This window comes from Diadema setosum, chromosome 22 (genome assembly GCF_964275005.1).
Source record: "Diadema setosum chromosome 22, eeDiaSeto1, whole genome shotgun sequence".
NCBI classification, from domain to species: Eukaryota; Metazoa; Echinodermata; class Echinoidea; order Diadematoida; family Diadematidae; genus Diadema; species Diadema setosum.
The window spans coordinates 23,194,445-23,222,164 of NC_092706.1; the positions used below are offsets into that span (position 1 = coordinate 23,194,445).

The following is a 27,720-nucleotide window of genomic DNA, read 5'->3' on the forward strand; positions in this document are numbered from 1 at the left end:
TGAGCTCAATTTGTTGAACAATTACTGATGAAAACTGATGTCAATATTAAATAGTTTGATGCCAATGAAGCCAACGCTTATCAAATTGAAAGTAAAGTGTATAGGAATCGTTTATTTGTCTATTTCAAAGTGACTAGTGTTCAGACATGCAAAGGGTTAAAAGAATAGACCAATCCACTCACTTCACATTCTTGAGATGTGGGTTGGAGCTTACGGATCTGATCAACTTCTCGGCCACTTCATCACCCACACACTCATTAGTGACCGACAGTGTGGTTAGTTCACGTAGTTTTAGGAAGGCCTGGCGTAACTGATGGTCTGCTACGAATTTCTGTATGTCACCCCTTAGCCCGAGCTCCACGACATGGGAATAGAGCGACAATGCCGTGCTCAGGTCCGGGGAAAAGGTGACCTCTTCGTCTAAAAAGACAGTGATTTTCTTCACTTCGGGACAAAGGGAGTGCATATTTAGCTGCCGGAGAAGTTTGAACGATTGGATGTCTACACAAAGATGGACAATGGGACTCCTCACTCTACCACTCTGCAGAGAGATTAAGTGATTAAGTTAAGAAGAACGAGTACCGTACACACTCACTGCCGTAACTTTGAATGGAGTGTTATGTGATGAAGGAATTTCAGTTAAAGTTGAAGACAATTTTACTATATGGACATGTGGTCATACAATTCTGTCTTTACAAGTATGAAAATTGTGATTGTATCAGCGTAGAATATGAAAAATACTTATCAGGATTTTTTTTTCTTTTTTACACACTATGGATGGCCATGTGCTGGCTTCATGTTTTGCCATCCTTTTGTGGTTGACATAGAAATAGTTAATTTGGTTTGTTTAGCCTCAGCATAAATTTGGACACAAAGGCAGCTGTGCAATAGCTATGCAGTAATTATTTCAAAGTCCCCACTATCATCATAATCACGATGACCGTGACGATTGGTAAAACAAAGAGCAATTAATATGATAAAGGTGTTTAAAAACACAATGGACAAGACATATTACGACAAATACGACAAACAAGTGAATAGGCAGTTTATCTTAAACTCATTTATGCATGATATGTCAAACGAAGTTATTGATTCAAAGAAATGGTTTATAACTATTTCTAAATGACAAAAGACTAAACAATACATTGAACCTTATCTGGCAAGACATTCCATAAAAGAGGACCAGCATATCTACTTTTTAGCATAGCTAAAACCGTCGTTTTCATATAACACGGGCTATTCTGCAACTTCCCACTTTGTCAAGCATTGTTTTCGATTCTATTGTATTGTTTTCAAGAAAGCAATCAACGAGAAATTTTGAAATTATATGATTAACACATGAATAATTTTATTTAAACGCATACCTGACAGATTATTTTTGTAAAATATAGATACGTTATAAAAGAGACTTATTGCTGGAGCAACTCGACTTCTTGACTCAACAAATTCAGTCAGTTATGCACGAGTGATAAGTTTGCAGCCACGCTACATCATGCCTATATATGGAAACACGAATTGAACTTCTTATTCTTAAGGGTCACCAAATCCATTTTTTTAGATCTTTAATCAAGCGTTTGGATATGATATTGAAATAAAAAAAAAAATAACTGGATATTAACTTCTGAAATACAATCACGTGCACGGCAATTCATGGAACAAACCTCTTTGCTGTGTCCCTCTGCAGCTGCAGAACCAGGCTCAGTAAGCACAATTGAGTGAAGCTGAAAAAGAACAGAAGAATATCATCTACAAATATATATGGGAAAGTATACAATTTCTTTGAGATATATGAGTTCCCCTTTTTAATGCGACTCCGAAACCACATTCGGTCGTATTGAGTATGGTTCTAATCCAAAATATGGACATGAAACATGAAATGATGTTTGCACCACTTACACAGAATAATCTATTCGCAAATCAAGTCACAACATTACACAAATTCAAGTAGAAAATGTTCGAAGTTAAAGGAGACATACGACAAGAAAAAGAATAGGAGTTGAGATTCATTGGGTCAATCATTTCAACAATGTTCCCAAAAGCAGTCCATAGCTGTATAATATAATGGCTTAGCAGGACTGCTTCAAGTGCCACTTACTTCGTAAATCGCATAGAAAAAAAAAATCTCTTCCTGCATTTTCTTTTTCTCTGGAGGATATCTTTAATATCAGTGACGTGAAGGAAACATTGTGAGCCGGTCTTTTATTTGCATTCGAAAGTGAACTAACAATACCCTCGAGGGTACATGTCTGCAATAATTAACCCCCCCCCCCCGAATCGCCGCCTATGATCGTATCCTGCAGTAGGAGCACTAATTAAGTGAAACATTTCAGTATTTTACCAACGGTGTAACAATTCTTAAAAAAACTTCTCTTTTCTCTCTTTATGTTCATGTCACGAAAGTGGTTTGTACAAAATAAAGGAATAACTTTTGCACTAGGTGTTTGGATTATATTGTGATCGGTAACACAATTGTGAACCATCCAACCTTGTTCTATGAGTGTCCTTGGCGAACAAAGACACTGCTCATTTTCCTCTAAAAGATATAATGCGTGATAATCATTGCTTGTCACGAAGGAACTGACTGTCACAAGCTCAATACCCCAAGACGATTTCTATAGGCAAAAAGGGGGAAAACAGACAAAATCTTGTATTCAGGTGGAATATAATTATCTACAATTACCTTCATGTCGTGCACAGTAAGGGAACGCAAGCAGGGAAGCTGTAAAATGGACTGAAGAATACTTGCTGACATTGAAGACCCTCGCAGTTCCAATCGTTCGATCTGTGGATTGTAAATCAAATTTATTTGTTATACAGTACAAGACGGTCATCGCCATTGTAGCAGCCGATTTTGATCCCTCCCCCACCCCCCCCCCCCCCCACCGCCACCGCCACAAAGCCGAGGGATCAAATTGGCAGGTGCAATTTTAGGCATATACAGCCTTCGAAGAGACGAGAAGCCTGAGTGGGAACCAATTTCGCGCCGAGGAAGACCAGTTTGGCGGGAATATGTGCTAACGCTCGACAGTGAAATACCAAAATAAGGAATCTCGACAGCATGGGTTACGAAAAAAGCCAAAAAGAGCACCTTGCATTCAATAAGGTCATTAAAGGTGTGGCAAGAGTCCTCTTTCATCGCTTGGAATTTGGTAGCGTTATTCCAAAAGGGTCTATCAAGAATTATGACTCGCGGAAGCGATTTGGCAAGATAATGAGTAGAATGGAATATTTTGAGATCTGAAGCGTAGAGTTGTTAAAGTCAGTTTCCCTTTGTACAGTGCACGTCAACAGTGTACCTGAACTTCACTCGTGAAGCGTCCTCCCTGTTTGGTAGTGTCGAAGTAGAAATTAATGTGATTATCAATCGTGCCGTAGCAGTTTCCCAAACAGCTGCATGTGTTTCACTTTCGCGGAGAATATCAGTGGATATTGCCATTGTCCAATTTGTAAACGATTATAAAACATCTCGTATCAACCAATAACGGACATGACTGTTTGGTTAATATTTTACATTTCAAACGATACCCAACACATATTGTTCTATTTCCTATGGATTTGCCTATTCCAGAGCAAAGAATTGACACTGTGACCCGGATTACTATGTTTTATCTTTAACAAACAAGAAAAGTGATAATACAACATACCTTTGCTCCTGATGCCAATGCGACAAGGGCGGAGAAAAAGCTATCTGCCAGGTAAACGTTTTCCAGCTTCACAGTCTGAAGATGTGACATGGTGCAAATGCTCCTGGCGTAATCTTTGGATGCACCATAGGAGGTGACAGAGCCTTTTGAATGGCGAATCGATGTGAGCTATGCATTATTGCAGAAAGAGTTAGAAATAACATGAAAAATATATTAACACAATCGGCTTATACTACACACATGTAAAGCCAGCATTTCCATGAACCCCCCCCCCCCAAAAAAAAAAAAAAAAACCCAAACAAACAAACAAACAAACAAACAAACAAAAACACACAGTTAAAGTTATGGAAGGTGAAATATTTACGTTTGTCATTTAAAGTAAAAATCTTAGCCCCAATTGGAATCGAAAATGGATGCATGGTGCTCGTGTGTCACCCAGCTTTTGGAGTGCCTTTTTGACTGGACGCAAGCATATGATGACAAAGTAGGAGTCGGCATTATTTATTTAGATTTTCAGAAAGCATTTGACACTGTCCCCCACAAGTCACTTCTCTACAAGCTTAAGCATCTCGGAGTACGTGGTCATGTTTTAGCCTGGATAGAATCCTTTCTAAGTCGGCGAAGACAGAGAGTTGTCCTTAGAAATGGTGTTTCAACTTGGAAGAATGTGACAAGCGGAGTTCCGCAAGGGTCTATAATAGGCCCTTTGCTGTTTTTGTTTTACGTCAATGACATTCCAGACACCGTCTCATCCACTGCCAAGATGTTTGCTGACGACACTAAAGTTTATAGGAAGATTCTCACTAAATCAGATTGCGACTCTCTTCAAAATGACCTAAATGAACTGGCAGCGTGGTCCAAACGCTGGTTGCTTGACTTCAATGCTGAGAAATGTGTTGTTTTACGCATACGTGCAGCTTTGGATTATCAGTACTCCCTTTATGGCATCTACCTACAAGAAGTGTCTAGCCAAAAAGATCTGGGTGTTACTGTAAACAACATTATCACTCCAGCAAATCATATCCAACAGATAGTCACAAAAGCAAATCAGAAGATTGCCATGTTTCGACGCTGTTTTACAGGATTCAGTGAAGTTAAAGTCACCACATTCTACCAATCTATAGTGAGACCAGCATTGGAATATGCATCCACAGTTTGGAGTCCTTTTACAAAGAAAGACATTGAAGCACTGGAGAAGGTGCAGACAAGATGCTTACGTTTATGTAACGACAAAATCAGACTGGAACCTCTTCAGGGGAGAAGATTCAAGACCGATCTTATAGATACCTACAAGCTTCTAAATGGCCATTACAAAACCAAGCCAGATATTTTCTTCTCTACCCCACCTAAAACACTAAGAGGTCACTCTTACAAGTTGTATCATAGACGCTACAAAACCCGACTTGCTGGCCACTTCTACTCTAATAGAGTGGTCAAGCCGTGGAACTCCCTCCCAGAGCACGTTGTGTCTGCACCCACTGTGGCATCCTTCAAGAATAGACTGATAGCCCTTCCCACAGGAATAGAGGGCTAATCAACCAAGTATCAAGTAAGTATAAGTAAACAGGTTCCTCAACAACTGAATCAAAATACCATTTTTCAGATGAATGATCAATGCCATTAGACTGTTAGAAAATGGGTTCATACTCCCACTTTCAGCAGTATTGTCCTTTTACTGCTATCCACATGCATACCAGCTAAAGTTATTTTATCGTGATAAAGGAAAGGAAAAAGAAACGTATGAGAAAAACGAGTAAACACGTAGCTATAAATTGGCCGAATTTCTCGTATTTTCTTGAATCAGTGCATGGCAGAGACTCCAACCCCAAACATCGTTTGAGCTGGATTCTCCCACCTGAACCTCTTGAGAAGACTGGAGACTCTGATTGTGCGATCACTATCATTAGGGTGCTTTAGATTTGCGACCCGGACGTTAACGGAGAAAAAAAAAATGTTCTCCGGATGCCATGCGTAAGACCTCTTTGTCAAAATTGATCTCGCGTCACCTGTGATTTCATTTCGGTTCTGCGTCGTGTTAGCGTCCGCTCAAATTCACGACGCAAAGAGCCACTTGATGCCATTTATGAAGAACAACAAATGAGGGGGCGCCATTTTACTTTAGAAATGCTGCGTCTTCTGGAAATCTAAATCTACTTTGCAACACGACGCAGGGAAGGAGGAGAACGGCCAAGCGAATGGCAAATCTAAAGCTCCTTATTATGTGGCGGTAGCTCACATCACGAACAGTCGTGGCGGAGGGCCCGCTACACCGTCAGTGCCAATGGAAGCTTTCGGGTTATAAGCGATCTCTGGTGATATCTTAGCCTTAATTTTGAACATAACAAAATGACAAAATCAACGGTAGGTGGAAGAAAGCTATAGTCTATGCTGGAGAACCATTGGGAACAGTGATTTAAAAAAATGTTCAAGATATCACATTTGATGCATATGTGTAGGTCAGTTGTATCATAAAACATCCTACCAAGTAAAAATATCGCAATAAAGCTTAAGATATAAGGAGATATCACTATTTTCTCACGAAACCGTAACTGTATACTGTTCAGTTTAGAAACATTCTTATTATAACTTATTGTTCACATATTGTAGATTTAACAATGCATTTTTTTTTTATTTACATTGGTTGTTTCTATCCCTATAAATTGACATTTTAGAACTGTTTTGAAGCACTAAAGCTGGGTATTTGTTCCATCTGCAAATGGAAAATAATGCCTTTAAGCCTTTTCCTATGCAGGGACATGTTTTGATATACACGGTCAAGATGAGGCAATAATGTCATGTTGTCATCACAGTCAAAATCAAGTGCACAGCACTAAAATTCAGAACTAACCCTGCGAATGAGGTTTTCGATTTTCAAGAGAACTCAATGATGGCCTCCACTCATACTGCTAGTTTCACTAAATGTACAGAGATGTTTCCACTCTAAACGTTTTGCATGAAATCCGGGAAAATGAGTTGCAACATCCACGTATATTTTGAAGAAAGAAGATGAATTGGTTATGAGGCGTATGCATTCTTTTCTGTAACTTGCATATTCTATCAATCGTTTTAGATCCCATTCAAATCAAATTCAGATCATATCCCTTAAGGGTTCTACCTATCAAGTTTGGTAAAAATACGTCATGTTTACTTTTTCTTCTTCAAGAAGAAGAGTAATATTTTCACGTCATTTCAAGTTTACGCCTGCGCATGAATGATCGCATTAGGTCACTTAGCTTTTGTCTCGGTTGAACCAGGGAGGTGGATCCACCTCCCTGGTTGAACTACAAAAATTAACACATCACAGGTTACGTCATTAATCGAAAAAAACAACATCCTAGGCCATTGAGGAAACACACAAACACGAACACAGAAAAGAAAAGATTGGTGTTACCTTCGCTTCAGATGCTGATGTGGCAAGGGCGGAGAAAAAGCTATCTGCAAGGTAAACATTGATTAGCTCCAGAATCCGAAGATTTGCCATAGTGCAGATGCACCTGGCGTAATCTATGGATGCACCATCCGAGGTGATCGTTACGTTTGCATGCCTTATTGTGTGCAGCTGTGCAGAATTGTAGAAAGGATTAAAAAAAAAAGCCATGAAAGATTACGGTAGCAATATGAGCTGGTTTACAATATTACACACATATACAGCCAGAATTTCTGTCCAAGTTGAATTTATAAAAGGTGAAATATTTATAGATATCAATCGTGAAATTAGGTTTGTTGGTTGAGGTTAACTGTAATCGTCCGAATTGGAAAGAAAAATGAATGAGAAGATACAGGTGAACAGGTGCTTATTTAAGTCAACGGAATGATGAAATCATCAGTCAGAAGAACGTTCAATGTCACTATAAAATGGGAAGCTAATTGCACTATAGACAGTACTGTTGTCTCTCAACATGGGAACGTTTAAACAAAAATAATCAGCTATCAACCGAATTGATTTCACAGTGCAAAAGTACAAGAAAAGACCACAAACAATGCATCAGAAATCAAAACAAATACACTTAAGCTTGATTTTCACGCACTTTTGTGTTTATAATCTTGTGACACTGGTCACGAAAGATGATGCATATGTATTATGTTAAACATTAATGTCCAATTCAAATACACACATCTATTTCCTTTATCTTCTTTTCTTGAAATACTATAAAAGAATGGAAAGGAGAATGCACCAAAACTTCACATTTAAATTCAATAAATCACATTACTTTCGGTTAGAGCAGTATGTGATCATTGGTGGAGGCTAAGGTCACAAAAATACGAGATGTCACAAAAGTAGAAAAGAAAAACACCAAAAAGCATTAAGGTAACTTCATGAAGCGTCATTTCCCTTCATACACTCTATTGAAAATTACTAATTTAGGTTCATTCACTCCATTTAGAATGATTTTACTCGAAATCGCGGCCTGTTACGCTACAATGACAAAAAGTGAGATATTTTCATTATATCTCTTTTAAAAATGTTATACCTATTGTTTTATAGATTTTCCCGGTCAATTTCATACTTTTGTCATTCCAGTTCATTAATGTGCATTCCAATTCACACAGCTTACGCACTTAAAAATATTCGGGCATTCAAATTCAGAATCCGAGCGATCAATTTCATTTCTGGGAGTCCTTTTTCGTTTTAGTTAAATCAAAATCGTTCGATTTCTAAATGCGAGCATTGCATTTCCTACTCAGGTATTCAAATTCACTCGATAGTCGTGTGATAGTCCCAATGAGTTTGTTTGGAGCGTTCAATTTGATTTTTAGGCGATCAAGTTCTTACTTCGTGCAATCAATTTAACGAGGAAAATGGAGTAGGCTGTTTTTGTTAAAAGAAAGGAGAAAGGGCATACACAACCAATGAAGGCTTCTGCACAGAGTGTAATTATGATCGTTTAAAGTTTCTACATTGTTCTGTGTATTTTTTTGTTTTTCATCTCAATAAATTTTTCTCCATAGATTTTAAATTGTAAGGTCCTATCAGCAGTGCATCCAAACAACACAACGATAATCTAATCATATTCCTTGATGATACTGCATGCTGACAACGCCCCAACAATAACCACATAATGACAATGGATCAATTTAAAGACAAACTGACACACAATGATCTCACATAGTCCCTCAAAAGTAAACCAATAAGCAAATAAACAACAATGAAGACGTACACAATGTTCATGTCATCAGTTTCAATGAAAACGAAGTCATGTTTTTTTTTTTCTGAAGGTGTCAATCAACCTTCCCTATTATGCTCGTCTGTAGGCCTATACAGTGCCTAATGTGCCTGTATATTCCTTCTTGTGAAACCCGAGTTCAAATTTTAGAATAAACAGGTGGATCTATACTGCAAAATGAATAATCTTCATCATAAATCCCAATATATTCAAAGCTTAATGAAAAAAAAAAAACCACACATACACGGCCCCAAACTAACTAAACTCAGGACTTCTTTTAAATTTACTGCAGTCATTTGGAACATGGTTGCCTATTCACGAATTTGAAAGACCGACGAAATTCCGCGGCCAACTTGAAATGAATTTGAATGTTCATTGCTGAAATGCGTGCTTCTCTCTTCAATTTGAATGCTCCGATAGTGAATTCGAATGACCGGATTTTGAATTTGATTGCTGATGCAGTGCTGCGAGCGTGGAATTCGTGAAATTGAATGCTCGGAATAGGAACTTAATTGACAAAAGTAAGAAATTGACCGGGAAAACCTATATTATTGGGATATGTGAAGATGTGTTATCGCCCTCTCATGTAGTTGTGGCTACACACATCATTTCCGTTAACTGTAAAATTCAGAACTTATTTTTATAAAAGGGTTTGTCCGATATCTTTTATTTTCTACAAACCTCACTGATATTTTGTTATTTAGATAATATTTAAATTCACTGAATCCCCACAGATATTTAATGTGACTTTTCATCAAACGTGGGGAAATAAGTGTGCAATTGAAATGCACATTTTAGAAAGAGAATGGAGCCAGTTTGACAATTCAAATGTCTCAGATCTTTTTACCTACTGTATTGTAGATTACAAGATGCAACTGATTTCTAGCACCAAATTAAACGAATTGGAAGCGAATAGATTCATCCATAAGATAACGAAGAATTTGTATCGCTGTGTACACAAATGTGATTATCAATTACAAATAGCTCGAGCAAAAATTGGAGTAACCTATAGGTTACCCCAATATATTTACTAAATATATCCAAATACATTTAAGGTCATCATAGGAAAAAAAAAAAGAATCAACGCCTAACAACAGGTTAGGTTATCTATCAAAAATATGCATTTGATGGCATTGTAGAACTGAAAGTGAATAAAAAACAACAACAAATGAATGATAATACCTTTGATTGAGATGCTGATGTGACAAGGGTTGAGAAAAAGCTGTCTGCTGGGATGAAGTTGTCTAACTCCAGAGTCTGAAGATTTGACATAGTGCAGACGTTTCGTGCGTAATCTTTGGATGTACCATCCGAGGTGATAGATCCGTTTGCATGTCTTATTGTTTGCAGCTGTGCAGAATCATAGAAATGACCAGTAGTAACATGAAAGATTACGGTAGCGAAATGGGCTGATATTCAAAATTACACACGGTACTCCATTACAGCCTTTCAAAGTTGAAATCACGAAAGGTTATATATTCATGAATATACATATGGATATAGTCTATAAGTAATACATGGTGAATTATGTTTACTGGTGGTTATATTAGTCTACACTGCAGAAAAATAAGAATGATAAGGTACAGCCCAACAGATTCCTAAGACAACCGAATGGTAACACAATTTTTCAGATACACGCTCCTTCTCATTGTAAAATGTGATCGCACTCCGACTTTCACCAGATTCACCGTTTCTCTAAATTAGAAATAAGACCTAAGGAAGTCGAATATCAGCCAAATTGTTATCACAGTGAGAAAGAAAAGAAAAGAAAAGCGGATGTATGAGAAACATTAGTAATCAACTACGCAAGTTAAACTTGTCTGAATTTCGCCTACTTTCCTTAACTATAATGATATTGCTCACAATTGAGATGAGGCCTATAATATCTCGTTAAGATTACTATCCAATTCGAAAGCACATTTGGATGTAGCACTTTCATCTCCCTCAACTTTACTTAATTTCATTTCATTTGCAAATGGCACGAGTATCTTTTTTTTTTCTCATAACAACCTACAAACACTGACCGCAGCAATCAACTTAACATTATTAAAGGTTTGTGTGTTTGTTTGTCATGTCATTTTTTTCAACTTATTTTCACATATATGTATACATAAATCAAATTTCCTTTCAGTAATATAACAGGAAAAAAATCAAAATGTTTCAGCATGGTTCAAGTGCAATAACCTGTCACTTAACTGTGAAAAAAAGAAAAACGAAATGTGCTTTTCTTTTTATAGAGATAACCATACACCAGTGAAAATAATTATTCACGCAGATGGTTTACAATGTTATCATAAGTCTCATTTTCAAATGCTGGTGGTAACTATACTGGTTCACAACTGCATGGTCCCAGCATATACACAGGGTTCATTCAACAATATCAATAAATGTCGGGATCCTTTGAGTAGTTTAGAGAATACCTTACTTAAAACAGTAAATTCATACATCCATATTACCTCATATTACCTTTTGTGATATTGTATGGGAACACTTGTCTTGGCAGAATTAACTCTATATCATTGTCATAACAAAAACTTGCCATAAATCATATTTCTAGTTCTCAATACTGAGCACTCACTGATTTTTATTTTTAAATGACTTATAGACTCTTAGAATTTCCGATATACATACATAATGTACAACAATACTTATGTACGGATATTCTAAGGTTTTAAGTTACGTTAATACGTTAATATCAAATTTTAGCACTCATTCATATCCTAACCGACTTTCAACATTAAGTAGAAAATCCTAATCTTATTGTAGCCTCATGACACTGTATGGAACTCGTTGTCTGGCGATCTTAGATACAGTTCAATTTTGCAATGGTTTAAATCGTCTTGGAAAAACAATAAAGAAATAAAAAATGTCGCAATGTATCATTCCAATTAGAAATTCATCTAACCGATTCATTTTATACCCCAAATTAAAACGATTGTTCACTGTATGAAACATCTAAATTTCTTATTCAATTCTTAGGCAAGGTCATTTTTGATATATAAAACCGATTCATTTATACTCCAATTTATAACGACTATTTCACTGTGAAATGCTAAACTCTTTATCCTCAAATTCTAATGTAAAGTATTTTGTGTGTGTGTGTGTGTTTAAACTCACTGCACTGTTTCTAAGGCTTCCCTGCTCTCAACTTATTCCTTTCAGGTATCCCATTTTTTGGTCCCTTTATTTCGTTTCTGTCTTGTTATATTCCCCTAGTGTTGTCCCCCTCGATCAAATGATATAAGAAATATCATGAAGTTTTTTAAATTTCTTTATCTACGTCTTGCATTCTTTCAGTAACTCAGGCGATTTGCTTATTGGTAAAGATCTTCTTTTTTTTTTTCACCCGCGTACTTTTAGGTAAAATGTATACACGTATAGGACATCCCCCCCCCCAAAAAAAAGAAAATCAACATTTGACGGGTTGTGTCATTTATCATAACAGTATATTAGATGGCAGTGACATTGAATCAACACACAGCAAAGGAATGATAATACCTTTGATTCTGATGCTGAAGCGACAAGAGTGGAGAAAAAGCTATGTGCTGGGATAAGGTTGTGTAACTCAAGAGTTTGAAGATTTGGCATTGTGCAGATGCTCCTGGCGTAATCTTTGGATGCATCATCCGTGGTGATAGTTCCGTTTGCATGCCTTATTGATTGAAGCTAAATGTAATTGTCCAATGAATTAGAAACAATATGACATATTATGGTTACGATATGCGCTGATATACAATACTACACCTGAATTACTGTCTAAAGACAATTCCGAGTTTAAATCATAATGTTTAAAAGCTCGTGGAAAACGTTGTGGATAAACACATGATAAGCAATTGATTTTTAAATATTATTCGTTGGTTGAATTGAATATGAATTAACAGCTAAATAGGTACCTACCACAATTAAATCATAGAACATTCATTCAGATGAACTTTTTTTTCCCTTTATTAATGGGATCCTACTGTCACTTTTAGCAGTATTTTCGTTTCAAAAAATTGAAATGAATAGATAAATACCAAAATTCAAAGATCAGCTGAAATTAAATCACTGTGATCAAGTTAAAAAAACAACAGTGAAACTATGAGGAAAAAGCTAATGAAATAGACAAGCACTAAATTGTCTGATTGTGACATTACTCACTGTTAAGATGAGGCCCTAAATGTCATGTTAACATTATTGTTTAATTCATATACAAGCAAATATTTTTTTTTTTCAGTATCTGTTCTAAAAATGCATGAAAAAGGAAAGGAAAGGATACTACACCCGAAATTATGTAAATTGTACAAACCTAATAAAAAAGTAGAACACATGACTTTCTGTAACAGATGACATAAAACAGAACAATACAAAAATGTATTAAGACAATTCAACAACAGAAAGGCTTCTATAAAGGGTGAAATCTTGTGTCGCTGCCTCCGCAAATGTGACTGTATTTTGCCGATTGTTTGAACAATAATTAGGGTATCCTATTTACCGACATCAAATATGATATCGGACTCCCTGGTTATGGGATTTATATAAAAAAAAAAAATCCGTACATTTGTTTGTATTCAAGTACTGACATTAAATTAATAAAGAATAAGATAATAAATTTTAATACCTGTGATTGTGATGCTGATTCGGCGAGTGTTGAGAAAAAGCTATCTGATGGGATTAGGTTGTCTAACTCTAGAGTTTGAAGATTTGGCATTGTGCAGATGGTCCTGGCGAAATCTTTGGATGCACAATCCGAGGTGATAGATCCGTTTGCATGTCTTATTGACAGCAGCTGTGCATTATTGTAGAAAGGATTATAGAGAGATGAGTAGAATAAACTATTAGAATTTCCAGGATTTTGTGTTGCTGCTACACAAATATAATAACTGTCTGCAGATAGCTTGAACAAAATTAGAGTTAACTATCTAAGGGCATCACAGAGAAATATGATATTCGCCTCCCGGGTTATGAAATTTGAAATAATGATCAGCACAATAATTCACAGCTGGGACAAAGGAAAAATATTACAGAGAAAAAAATAATACCTTTGATTGTGGTGCTGATGCCACAAGAGTGGAGAAAAAGCTATCTGTTGGAATTAGATTGGTCAACTCCAGAGTCTGAAGATTTGGCATAGTGCAGATGCTCCGGGCGTAATCTTTGGATGCACAATCCGAGGTGATGAATCCGTTTGCATGTCTTACTGACTGTAGCTATGCATTGGTGTACAAAAGGTTATAAAAATATGAAAGTTATGGTACCGATATGTGCTGGTACACAATAACGCACACATGGGTCTTTTTTTTTTTTCAACTTGAAATTATGAAAAGCAGGGGCGGATCCAGGAATTCTGTAAGGGGGGGGGGGGGGGGAAGCGCAACTCATTTTTCCGGTGCCATTTCCGAGTTTCATGTATTTTTTCTTTTTATTTCCTTTGTTTTTAACGAAAAATAAAGGGTTGCGCCCCTTCTGGATCCGCCACTGAAACGTGAAATGTTTATAGATACAATGTACAGATAATGGCTGTATGCGACAAGCAGTCTATTGTGAAATAATTTTTTTTTTAATGTATAGATCTTTGTCCACATTACCTGAATTTCGCGTACGATGAACTAGTGACATTGCTTTTAGAGATAAAATGAGGCCTAAAGTGTTATGTTTTCATTGTCCAGTCAATACACACAAATAATATTATTTCCTTTATCATCTATTCCCGATATAGATGATGGAAAAAAGAATATTACAATGCAACCAAATGTACATTTAAATTCAGTAAACATAATATAAACACACAGAAGACAACACTTGCAGTTACAGCAATTGGGAATCATTGCTAGATCGTATAATGCCACAACAGTACGAGATGTAAAAAAGTAGGAAATTCAAAAAATCTGCTGCGAAATTTTCAAACAAGTAAGTTATCTGTGAAAGGTACAGAAAAGATTTGAATAATCAAGTTAAGTAATAGAATCAAATCAATTCATATATACTAAAACTCAATTCACAGGAATGCAGTAAGTGATATATAAAATGTACATGCGTAATATTCTCATAAATTATCTCTTTTTGTGAAATGCGTATAATTGTATATTATTGTGATGCAGTATATGAAGATGTACTTTACCTTTCTCATTGAGTAATGACTTACACATGATTTACACTAAACTGTATAAATTCTAAACCTGCTAACGGTTCGATGCATTTCCAAATCTCGCTAAAGTTTTGTACTCACATACGAAGATTCACTGGATCATTATGCATATTTGACGTGACTTTCACATTGAGCACTTTCCCTTGAACTTCGAAAAAATAAAGTGCAATGCAAATGCAATTTGGGAAAGAAGAGGGAGCCTGTAAAACACAATGAATTAACAAGAAATGTATATAATATTTCCTACCCAAAGTCTCTTTTAAATCAATGATGCAAAATGCTGTATACAGCACCCAACGATGAAAATAGGAAATGAGTATAAGATACCATTAGAATTATAAAGGTTTTGTATCGGTGCCTACATAAAGTGTGAATATAACTTACAGAGAGTCTGAACAAAAGTTGTAGTCACTTATTGAAGGACTTAACAAAAAAAAAAAAAAACTGAAATATCTGCCTCAAGGGTTATGTTACCTACATGTATCTAAGGCCAAACTCTCTTTTGCGTTGTACTGCTTCAAGACAATAAGGCCATATATCCCGCAAGACACCGCTCTTATTTTATACAAAGGGTTTATTCAGCCTCATTTGGATTATTGTTCAATTGTGTGGAGGAACGCCGGTAATTGTCTAATAAATCAAATAAGTGTTTTGCAGAAGAGGGCTCTCCGCACCATTTTATTAGTAGATAATCGTTTCAGTAGTCGAGCGTTGAATGAATTATCTGGCGTGGAAGCAATAATGAACCGCTGGGAAAAACACGCAGCAATATTTATCCTTAAATTATTACTTCAGTTACTGCCATCATTTATCTGTAAAAAAAAAGTAATTAAAATAGATAAATATCATCTACGTAATTCACGCAATATTATCATACTTCCAAAACCTAGAACAAATTCCATGAAATTTGGATGCATTTATTCCAGTGTTAAAATATTCAATAACCTCCCCGAAAATGTAAGAATAATAAGTAATTTGAAAGCTTTTGAAAGAATGTTAGAGTATGTGTTATAGTGTGGATTTCGTAACTATGTTTGAGCTAATCTGTCTGAATTTACGTGAACTTGTTTGTGTCACCCTCTTTTATAGCGTTTGTGTTAAGTGGTTACGTCTATATTCCTCTCCTTTTTTTGTTCTTCATATTCTGTTTCTGCTATTTTGTAATGCATTTCATTATGTTATGCTTGTTATTTTTTTGTTTTTATCGTTGATTTGCTTTGATTGATTTGTTATCTGTTGTGTTGTTTTTGTTGTTGCTGTAACACTGTATTCACGGCCTCTCTGAAAAACAGCCTCACCTGGCTGATCGAGGGCATTTTATCCCGTGATTAAATAAAATAAAACAAACAAACAAACACAAAAAAGGGGAAAAGTTTACATTATATGGCATAAAAGAAATCACATTAAATGTGAAATAACCAAAAAAAAAAAAAACACCTTTAATTGTGATGCTGATGCCACAAGAATGGAGAAAAAGCTATCTGCAAGGATAAGGTTGTCTAACTCAAGAGCTTGAAGATTTGGCATAGTGCAGATGCTCCTGGCGTAATCTTCGGAGGCACCTTCCGAGTTGATAGTTCCGTTTGCATGCCTTATTGTGTGCAGCTGTGAATTATTGTAGAAAGGATTAGAAATACCATGAAAGATTATGGAAGCAATATGTGCTTATACAGAATTTTACACACTTATTATTATTCCTATTCAAAAACAGTTCAAAGTTAAAGTAATGAAAGTTGAAATATTCATGGATATAGATGTGGATAATGGGAAAAGTTATCAATTATTGTGAAATGACGTTTGTTGGTTAATGTATTATATTACAGTCCATATAGAAAAAAAAATGAATAAGAAGGTATAGCTAAATAGATTCCTCAGACAAATGACAATAATAATACCATAATTCAGGTGAACTCCTTTTATCATTATGAAGTGGGATCGTACTCCCACTTTCAGCAGCATCCCAAAATGGAAAATCAAAACATAAAAAAAGAAGTCCCATATAGGCTGAACTAATTTCAGAGATGAATTAAAAGAAAATAACTGCGAATGCATGCATCCATGCGAATAGGAAATGAGTAAATCAAGCTCTTATATACAATTACGATGATTTTGCGTCCCTGCCTATACAATTACCATTTCTAGATAATTTGAACAGAATTTAGACTTAACTACTTAAGGATATCAAAAAAAAAAATATATATATATTATCCACCTTCCAGACTATGTCATTCATCCCCAAAAAGACATGCATTGAATGCCATTGATTAACTGACATTGAAGTAACAAACAATCAAATAATGATCATACCTTTGAATCTGATGATGATGCGACAAGAGTGGAGAAAAAGCAAGGTGCTGGGATGAGGTTGTCTAACTCCAGAGTCTGAAGATTTGGCAAAGTGCAAATGCTCCTGGCGTAATCTTTGGATGCACCATCCGAGGTGATCATTACGTTTGCATGCCTTATTGTGTGCAGCTGTGCATCATTGTAGAAAGAATAAGAAATGGCATGACAGATTATGGTAGAGATATGTGCTAAAATATACGCACCTGTAATGCAGCATTTCTGTTCAAGAGCAATTCCAAGTTGAAATGATGAAAGATGAAAATATTCCAGGATATGGATATTGATAGATGGATAAGTAATCAATTATTAAATGACAAGATACAAATGACTTCTATTCAGCACTAAGGATGGGAAATGGGTAGATTAACCCATTCTAATTGCAAGGATTGTGTGATTATCATTTTGCAGGTATCTCGAACAAAAATAAGTGTTACCAATATAAATATATCACACACACAAAAATCAACGCCTCACGGATATATCCATCATCACAACAACAATACATTCAATTGCACTGAAAAAAAAATCATATCAAATTTACAAATAAATAATGATAATACCTTTGATTGTGATGCTGATTTGACAAAAGTGGAGAAAAAGCCATCTGCCAGGATAAGGTTGTCTAACTCCAGAGTCTGAAGATTTGGCATTGCGCAGATGCTCCTGGCGTAATCTTTGGATGGTCCATCTGAGGTGATCGTTACGTTTGCATGCCTTATTGTGTGCAGCTGTGAATCATTGTAGGACGGATTTGATATATAACATGAAAGGTTGCGACAGCATTATATACCATATTACACACATGTAAACTCAGTATATCTGACCAAAAATCAATTCCAAATTAAAATAGTGAAAGTTGTCGTATTCATAGAATCAATAGATCTGAATGTATGATATAAGCAGTGATGTTTGTTGGTTAATTTAGTGTATATATCTTAACATTGGAAACAACATCAACTAGAAGAAAAAAAGAATGAGAATGCACAGCTAAGTGTTCCTACTTATAGACAACCAAAGCATAGTGACGTTAATATAATCAGATAAACGCTCCTTTTCAGTGTGAAATGTGATCCTACTCCTACTTCTAGCAGTATTTTCTTTCTGAAAATGGGAAATCAAGAGATAGATAATATGATGGAGTGTAAGCTGAAATAACTTCATAGTAATAAAGAAAAATAAAAGAACAGCGACTGCATAAGAAAAAACGAATCAAATACGAAACTATAAATTGTCTGAATTTCGCGTAGTTTCAAAAATTCGTCACACTGCTCACAGTTGAGATGAGGCATATAATGACATGTTAACATTACTATTCAATTCAAGTGAACATACATGTAAATATTTTCATTATCATCTATTCCTGCGATGTATGGTTAAGGAAAGAAAAGGAGAATGCACCAAAGATTACATTTACCTTCAGTGAACCTAAGAAAAAACTAGAAATGTCGCTATGGCGACTGATGCCTCCGCCATAATGCACGATTCTCCCAATAGGTGTACATTTTCACATAACTGGCAAAATACTGAAATGACAGATTTGTCAGAAATATCTTGAATGTTCACTTTCCTTGAACTGGGTTTGCTATAATTGTCTAAGAGTGCAGGTACACATATTTGAGAAAATTGAGAACTTTTAAGTGACTTCTAACCGAATTGATAAATGCAAATTTTTGAAAGAGAATGGTGATTTCTATCACAATGAGTTTACAAGAAATGCCCCTAAACTTTCCTAGCAACTTGATTGTTATACAACTCCAAGGGTGCGGGTTGGAATTGAGTACATTAAACCATTACGAGGATGTCGTATGGCTGCCTACACGGATGTGATTATTATTTACAAACTGCTTTGGCAAAAATTGGACTAACCTATTTAAGTTCATCCCAGAAAAACAAAATAAGATCCGCCTCCCTTATTGTCAAAAAGGATGTACATTTGATGACATTAAAGACCTGATATTAAATGAATAGATAATCCCCCCCCCAAAAAAAAAAATTAAAATACCTTCGATTCTGATGCTGATGCGACAAGGGTGGAGAAAAAGCTATCGGCTGTGATTAGGTTGTTTAACTCCAGAGTCTGAAGATTTGGCATAGTGCAGATGCTTCGGGCGTAATCTTTGGATGCACCATCCGAGGTGATAGTTCCGTTTGCATGCCTTATTGATCGGAGCTATGCATTGTTGCGGAAATGATTAGAATAAATATTATGGTAGCAACGTGGGCTGTACAAAGATAACAAAAAAGTCAAATATCACCCGAAACTATTCTAAAGTGATAAAGTAACAAGAAAGAAGAGTGATAACAAGAGGGGAAAATAAAAACAAACAATCCCGAGTCTCATGAGGAGCCATATATTGCCCGAGTTTCGCGTAACTCCAAAAGCTATAAGGAAATTGCTCAAAATTAAGTTGAGGCATATAATGTCACTGTTAACACTTATTCAGTCCCTATGCACACAAATATTCCCGTTATCTTTTCTGGAAAATGCATGACAAATGAATGGAAAGGAGAATGAACCCAACTTTTTTTCATGAAAATTCAACAAACCTAATAAAGATAGTATAACACATCTCTTTTAGTTACAGCAATGTGCGACCATGGGTTGGTGCTAGGGTCTTAACAATACAATAGAACAAATTAAGATTAATTCACAAAAAAAAAATTCTGTTAAAAGTGCATTTTTCCATATTTCTTTTAGAAATAATCATATTCAGGTTTATTCACAAGACTTCCAAAGGAAGTTAGTCGAGATCGCCTGTTACACCATACAATAATGAAAATACATGATATGCTCATTATACCTGTATCTTTAATTATCAAACGCATCCCGGGTTATGACATTGATAAAAAAAAGAAAGATATCCTTTTGTTGGCATTAAAGGCTTGACACTGAAATGAACGAATGTTAATACCTTTGACTGTAATGCTGATGCGACAAGGGTTGAGTAAAAGCCATCTGTTGGGATGAGGTTGTCTAATTCCAGAGTCCGGAGATTTGGCATAGTGCAGATGCTCCTGGCATAATTTTTTGATGCACCATCAATGGTGATAGATCCGTTTGCGTGTCTTATTGTGTGCAACTGTGCATTTTTTTCCAGAAAGGATTAGAAATGACATGAGAGATTATTGTCATGATTCCTTCAGATTCGTTACACTCATGTAATCTATTATTTCGTCCAAACGCTAACAGTTGAAATTATGAAAGGCACTCATCGACATAGATATGGATATAGTTGATATATGAGGCTCAGAGCAATCAATAACAAAATCATATTGGAAATAATTATGTTAAAATTATTTTAGTCAACATAGAGAGCAATAATGAATGATAAGGTACAAGCTAAACAGCTTACTAAGATAAAATGTAAGCGAATCATGACACCATAATTCAGATTCCTTTTGTTATGAAATAGGATCCTAATCCCACTTCCAGCAGTATAATTGTGTCTCAAAAATGAGAAATCAATAGATGACAAAAAAGTCGAATATAAGCTGAAATGATTTTTACCGCGAAGAACTAAACCAAAAGAGCACCGTTTACATGAGAAAGAACACATGAAACAGGGGAGCTATTGCGTGTATTCCGGTTACTTTATTCACGAACTAGTAAAATTGCTCACAATTAAGATGGGGACTATAATGCTATTATGTTGACATTACTGTCCTTTAAAAATGCACAAAAATGTTTCCCTTGTTATACTTTCTCGAAATACATGAGAAAGGAGAGGAAAAGAGAATGCACCCAAACTTTACACGTGAATTCAGTAACTTATAAAGAATAAAGAGGAGAACACATCACTTTTGGTCACAGAAATGTGCAATCATTAGGGAGCTTTAGATTTTGACGCGCGGACGTTTGAGCCGACGCTTGCGCTGGACGTTCTCCTCTCCCTACGTCGTGTGGAAAAGTAGCTTTAGATTACGCTGGGACGCAACGTATAAAAAATAAAATCGCGCCCCCATATGATCGGTGCATGGAGAAGCTCTCTACGTCGCAAACTGTGCGGACGTGAAAATAGCCCAGTACGCGTAGTAAACTTGACAACTCAGGCGACGCAAGCTAAAAATACTTTACGCGCGCTACTGGTGACTGCGCAAGCTCAGAACATGTGTTTTTTTTTTCCTTTGAACGTCCGCGCGTCTAAAATCTAAAGCTCCCTATTGCTAGATGCTACGGCAACAACAATAGGTTATGTCACAACAGTAGGGCAATACAAAAAAAAATGTACTAAGACAATTCCGCAAAAGGTAATTTTCTGTTAAACGCACACATTTCCTTCATATTTTTATTGACATAAAATTTATTCATCTGACTTTCAAAGGAATGTAGTGAGATTTCAAATTACGCTATACAATAAAGAAAAGACAGGTGAATATATTATCTTATGTCTATAAGTTCTGAGTTATGATTATGCAAATTGTACCAAAGGTACATAGTCAAAATGTGCCGGTTGAGTTTGACGTGATAATGTGATAAGGTATAAGCCAGTGATTTACACCAGATAAGTATATAGTACTGTACTCATTCTACTGTCGTGTACTCTCAGTTACTCTAAGTTAGTCTCATTAAAATGTGAATTCACTTATTTGAGAAGTATGAGAATTTTGATATTTTCTCAATAATGTTGTACAGTTTTAGGTTGCGATCGTTAATTTCACACTGCGGCTGCATTTTTATGGATGCTGGTTAGGTTTGAATATTTATGAATTTGACAAGGTGAGGAGTCAAAAGGGTCAATGAATGGACTTTGTCTCAAGGTAGCAATGTTTTTGGTATTGTGGTGTGCTCTCAGTAATTTTTCGCAGTTCTGAGCTATGACTGTAAAACTCACATCATGGACAGATTATGGGAGGATACCGGATAAATTCCATAATGGGCAATGTGTGATAAAGTCTGTGCTGTATTATTGTATTATTTTTCATAGGGATCAGTCATGATTAGGGAATTTACAATATAAGCACTGTAAGCAACCTGTGCCACCAAAATGAAGATTTGCTGCACACATTTTATGCTAAACTATAAAAAACCCTCATAACCTTTGAAAGTTTTGATTAATTCTCAAATTTCATTGATGTTTTCTACTCATATTTTCAGATTTACCGAGTCCCTACCGATATTGCACGTGAAATTCACTTTAAGCACTTTCCATTGTCTGCTAGATTACAGTATGCAAATGATTTGTTTACAGTACACTGGGAACGCAAATAATAACGAGTAGATTAAATCATTCTATAAGAGAATTTATTGTTATTATTATTTACAGATAGCTTAAGGAAAAATGAGATTTACCTATTTTAGATACGGACATCACAGAAAATGAATCAACGCCTCAAGGGTTATGCCAATTAATTAAAGCAACAATACATTTCACGGCATTGAAGAACTGACACTAAATTGAGAAACAATGAAAAATTGAAAATACATTTGATATTGATGCTGATGCAACAAGAGTTGAGAAAAAGCTATCAGCTGGGATTAGGTTGTTTAACTCCAGAGTCTGAAGATTTGGCATGGTGCAGATGCTCCTGGCGTAATCTTTGCATGCCACATGCGAGATGATAGTTCCGTTTGCATGCCTCATCGTTTCCAGCTACGCATTATTGGAGTAAGAATTAGAAATAACAGGATGTTATGCAATATGTATTACTAAATAATTTTGATACATTATGGGGATGTTTTCAGCGTTCTCATGTAGTAATGTCTGCACATATCTTTCACACTTTTAAATTGAAAAAAAAAAAGAAAGAGTTGTTGGTGGTTTTCTGATCCTTCTTCATACAAACGTTTCCTGCTCGCATTTTTCGATTCAATGAAGTTCCACGAGATATTTGACGTGACTTTGATATCAAGCGCTTTCAATTTATTGTGGGTAAATTATTGTGCAAAGCAAGAAAAAGTGCAAAATTTGAAAAGAGAATAGAGCGTATATCATGGATTGACAAGAAGTGTTGCTAATATTTCCTACCTCCTGTCTACTGGATTATGAGATGCAAATGATTTGCATGAGTAGTAAAATGTATACCGTTAATGTATACCGACTTTCTTTAAACTTAGGACATTTATTGTGCAATGCAAGTGCAATTCTGGAAAAAGTAGGGGGGGGGGCTATAATCTAACGCAGTGAATGCACAAGAAATTCCTCTAATATTTAATTCCTACTGAATAGTAGCATAGAAAATAGAAACGATTTGTGTGCAGCACCAAAGGATTCGAGTAGGACGTAAGGATTAAGCTGCTAGAATTACAAGGATTTTGTATCACTGCCTACACAAATGTTATCATTTATAGGTAATTAGGCAACAATTACAGTTACTTAATAAAGGACGTCACAGAAAAAGGATATATATGAAAGGGTTATGTCATTTATCTAACACGGAGGCAATTGATGACATTGCAGGAGAACTGACACTAAATTAACAAACATAAAACAATGATAATACCTGTGATTGTGGTGCTGATGCGGCAAGGGCTGAGAAAAAGCTATGTGCTGGGATAAGGTTGTCAAACTCCAGAGTCTGAAGATTTGGCATAGTGCAGATGCTCCTGGCATAATTTCTGGATGCACCCTCCGAGCTGATAGTTCCGTTAGCATGCCTTATTGATTGCAGCTATGCATTATTTTAGAAATGATATGAAATGGCATGACATGTTATGTGCTGATATGTGGTAATATGCAATATTACACTCACGTAATGCAGTATCTCTGTTCGAAAACAATTATTGTGTATTACTGTGTAACAGTGTGAACGGTATAAAACATTCATGTTTATGCATATATGGGATAAAGTGATGTATTATGACATAATTTTTGTTCATTAATGTATATATCCCAGGCCACATTGGAAACATAAATGAATAAGAAGGTTTACAGCTAAAAATCCTCCTAGATAACTGCATCATTTTACCTCTATTTAGACGAACGCTCCTTGTCATTATTATTAAAATGGGATTCTACACCCACTTCCAGCAGTATTGTCGTTTCTCCATGTGGGAAATTAATAGAAAACAAAAAAAAAACACAGAAAAAAACAATATAAGCTAAAAGAATTTCAGATAAGCTATAAGTTGCCTGGATTACGTGTACTTTCAAATACTAGTGACAGTGCTCATAATTAAGATGAGGCATGTAATGTTATGTAAACTTGACTTTCCAGTTCATATGGACACAAATATTTCTTTTACTTTCAATTCCCGAAGTGGTTGATAATGAGAACTAAAGGAGAATGCATCCTTACTTACAGTGTAAATTAATATAATGAAGAAATAGTACATCGACACGACGTTACTTTGGGTTACATGTGCACTCTAAAAACACAAATGTTAAATTAGCATTTAAAAGGGCCGAGGAGTGACAACATTTTGAAAGTGTTGGTTTTCCTGCTAGATTCAACATTTAAAATGTTATTTTAAAAGTTGGATGCAACACTTCAAAAAATGCTGTCACTCCTCGGCCCTTTTAAATGTTGATTCAACATTTGCGTTTTTAGAGTGTGCGACAGTATAAATCTCCTTTTACATGTTTTATGCAAGGCTTATTGATAAATTCTTGTGATACATTATGAAGAATGTGCCGCCGCCTCCTTATCAAGTAATGACTGCACACATTATTTACGCTAAAATGTAAAAACGTATAACCTGTGAACGGTTCGATTTTTTAAAAACCTTTCTGATGTTATCTACTTACATCTTTTTCTTTCACCGAGCATGTATACATATACGTGTATATACTCCGTGCATATATTCTACATGATTTTCACTTTATGCACTTTCCATTTAACTTAAAAAATTTAACGTGCCATAAAAACAACGTTGGAAAGAGGAATGAGCCTATATAACACATTCAAAAGAACAAGAAATGTCTCAAATGTTTTTTACTTACAGCCTGCTAGATTACACGATGGGTTTTTTTTTTTTGGATATAGCATCCAAGGTTGCGAATACGAAATGAGAATATTCCACCACTAGAATTTCGAGAAATGTGTGTCCCTGCCTACACATATGTGATTATTATTTAGGGTTTATTTAGAGAATTACCTACATTAGAACATCACAGAAAAAAGTCATATCCGTCTCCATAGTCATGTAAAAAAAGAAAAAAAAAAGAACTGATTTATTGACAAACAATAACAAATTGATAATACCTTTGATTCTGATGCTGAGGTGACAATAGTAGAGAAAAAGCTATCTGCTGGGATTAAGTTGTTAAACTCCAAAGTCTGAAGATTTGGCATTGCGCAGATGCTCCTGGCGTAATCTTCGGACGCACGAACTGAGTTGATGGATCCGTTTGCATGTCTAATTGATCGGAGCTATGCATTGTAGAAATGGTTAGAAATAATATTAAAAATTATACAGTATCAATATGGGCTGATATACAATATCATACACGAAACTCAACATTTCTGTTCACAAACAAGAATTCGAAGTTAAAATCATGAAGGGTGAAATATTCACGGATATAGACTTGGAAACATGTGAAAAGGAAATTAATTGTGAAATTATGTTTGTGGTTAGTTTGTTATATTTATTAACAGTCCACGTCGGAAACAAAAATGCATGAGAAGACCCAGATAAACAGGTTTCGAAAGATAACCTAAACATAACACTATTGTTCAAACGTTACTATACAATGGGATCTTCCTCTCACTTTCAGCATGGGCATTGTCTTTTCCCAAAATGGGAAATAAGTGAAATGATAAAAGTAAAAAAAAAAAAAGAACAACAAGAGTGCATGAGGGAGAAAATACGAATGAAACACGCAAGGTATGAATATTGCATGAATTTCACGTAGTTCCAGGAACTTATGATGAGGCCTATAATGACACGTGAACATTACTGTCCATTTCAAATGAACACAAATATATTTCCTTATTATCATGATTATATTTTCTTGAAATACGTGATAAAGGAAAGGAAAGGAAAGGAAAGGAGATCCATTTCCCGTGCTTGGGATGTTAATTCAATAAATCTAATGAAGAAAAATAGTGAACCACATCACTCTCGGTTATGGGAACGTTCGATGTTTACTGGGAGTAAAGGTCACAACAGTACGCGATGTCATAAGAGTAGAACAACATGAAAATGAAATAAGGCAATACCACAAAGGGAAATTCTATGTGAAAGCTACGAATTCCTTTCATATGCTTATCGACATTATTGTACTTCGGTTTATTCACATCTTCAAATGAATATTTATGGAGACCGCCTGTTCTTCTCATTTTCTTTACTCTTTTTTTTTTAAATGCAATGTATATCATATCATTGAGGCATTCAGAAAATATCATGTAGCCTTTTCGTCTAGAGTGACTGCACACATTGTTAAAAAAAAAAATCAAATCGTGCATTCCGGTTGTCCCATGATTTTCGAACCTCACTGATGTTTTCTACTCGAATTGTTAGTTTCATTGAATTCCCACAGATATTTGACGTGACACAATGAATTGACCAGAAATGACACTGATATTTCCTACCTACTTTCTCACAAGGGGCAAGTGATTTCTATACGTCACCAACATTTCGAATAAGAAATTAATTTATTTATTAAGCCATTAGAATTACGAGGATTTTGTATCACTGTCTACACAATCGTTATTATCATTAACAGGTTACAGCTTGAGGCAAAATTGAGGCAAAAAAAAAAAATTCTACATATCAACGCCTCATGGGCAGGGTGATGGGTTCTGTCATTTATCAAATCAGAAATAAATTTGATGGTATTGAAGAACTGACATTACATTAATTTTGGAAACAATAAAAGCATAAAAATACCTTTGATTGTGATGCTGTTGAGACAAGGGTGGAGAAAAATCTATCAGCTGGGATTAGGTTGTTCAACTCCAGAATCTGAAGGTTTGGCATAGTGCAGATGCACATGGCATAATGTTTGGATGCACAATCCGAGGTGATAGATCCATTTGCATGCCTCATTGATTGCAGCTGTGCAGAATAGTAGAAAGGATTAAAAATGAAATGGAACATTGTGGTAGCAATATGGGCTGATATATAACATTACAAATGATGTAAATTTAGTATTTGAGACCAAGAAACAGCATTTCCATTTTCACGAAAAAGTGCAAAATCATGACTTTGTGGGCAAAATTGTCACTGTAATACCAAATTTGATAGATTTACAGCTTATTGGTGGATTAAAATAATGATAGAAGGAAAGCAAATTTTGAATACTTTAGTCATGTATCACTTGATTTTAATGATTGATCCGGAATAACCCACTCAAAATAACAAGAAATGTCTCAAATATTTCCTACCAACTACCTGCTAGATTACACGATGGAAATTATTCTGATATAATATCCAAGGTTAAGAATAGGAAATGAGAAGATTCTATAATTAGAATTTCGAAAATTTTGTGTCACTGCCTACACAAATGTGATCATTATTTAGAGAATTACCTACATGAGAACATCACAGAAAAAAAAT

General features: G+C 35.5%; 1 protein-coding gene across 1 annotated transcript in view; it reads right to left on the bottom strand.

Moving 5' to 3' along the window:
- LOC140245216 (uncharacterized) overlaps positions 1-27,720 on the bottom strand; it is a 41,742-nt gene that overhangs the window by 1,315 nt on the left and 12,707 nt on the right. The window contains exons 12-27 of the mRNA XM_072324804.1: positions 27,052-27,219; positions 25,425-25,592; positions 23,724-23,891; positions 22,706-22,873; positions 20,195-20,362; positions 19,285-19,452; positions 17,843-18,010; positions 17,244-17,411; positions 16,374-16,541; positions 13,831-13,998; positions 13,410-13,577; positions 9,992-10,159; positions 7,011-7,203; positions 3,645-3,787; positions 1,662-1,721; positions 183-541 (exon numbers count right to left, since the gene is read on the bottom strand). Of these exons, the coding sequence (XP_072180905.1) occupies positions 183-541; positions 1,662-1,721; positions 3,645-3,787; positions 7,011-7,203; positions 9,992-10,159; positions 13,410-13,577; positions 13,831-13,998; positions 16,374-16,541; positions 17,244-17,411; positions 17,843-18,010; positions 19,285-19,452; positions 20,195-20,362; positions 22,706-22,873; positions 23,724-23,891; positions 25,425-25,592; positions 27,052-27,219 (2,771 nt within the window). The remainder of the gene's footprint in view (positions 1-182; positions 542-1,661; positions 1,722-3,644; positions 3,788-7,010; positions 7,204-9,991; positions 10,160-13,409; positions 13,578-13,830; positions 13,999-16,373; positions 16,542-17,243; positions 17,412-17,842; positions 18,011-19,284; positions 19,453-20,194; positions 20,363-22,705; positions 22,874-23,723; positions 23,892-25,424; positions 25,593-27,051; positions 27,220-27,720) is intronic.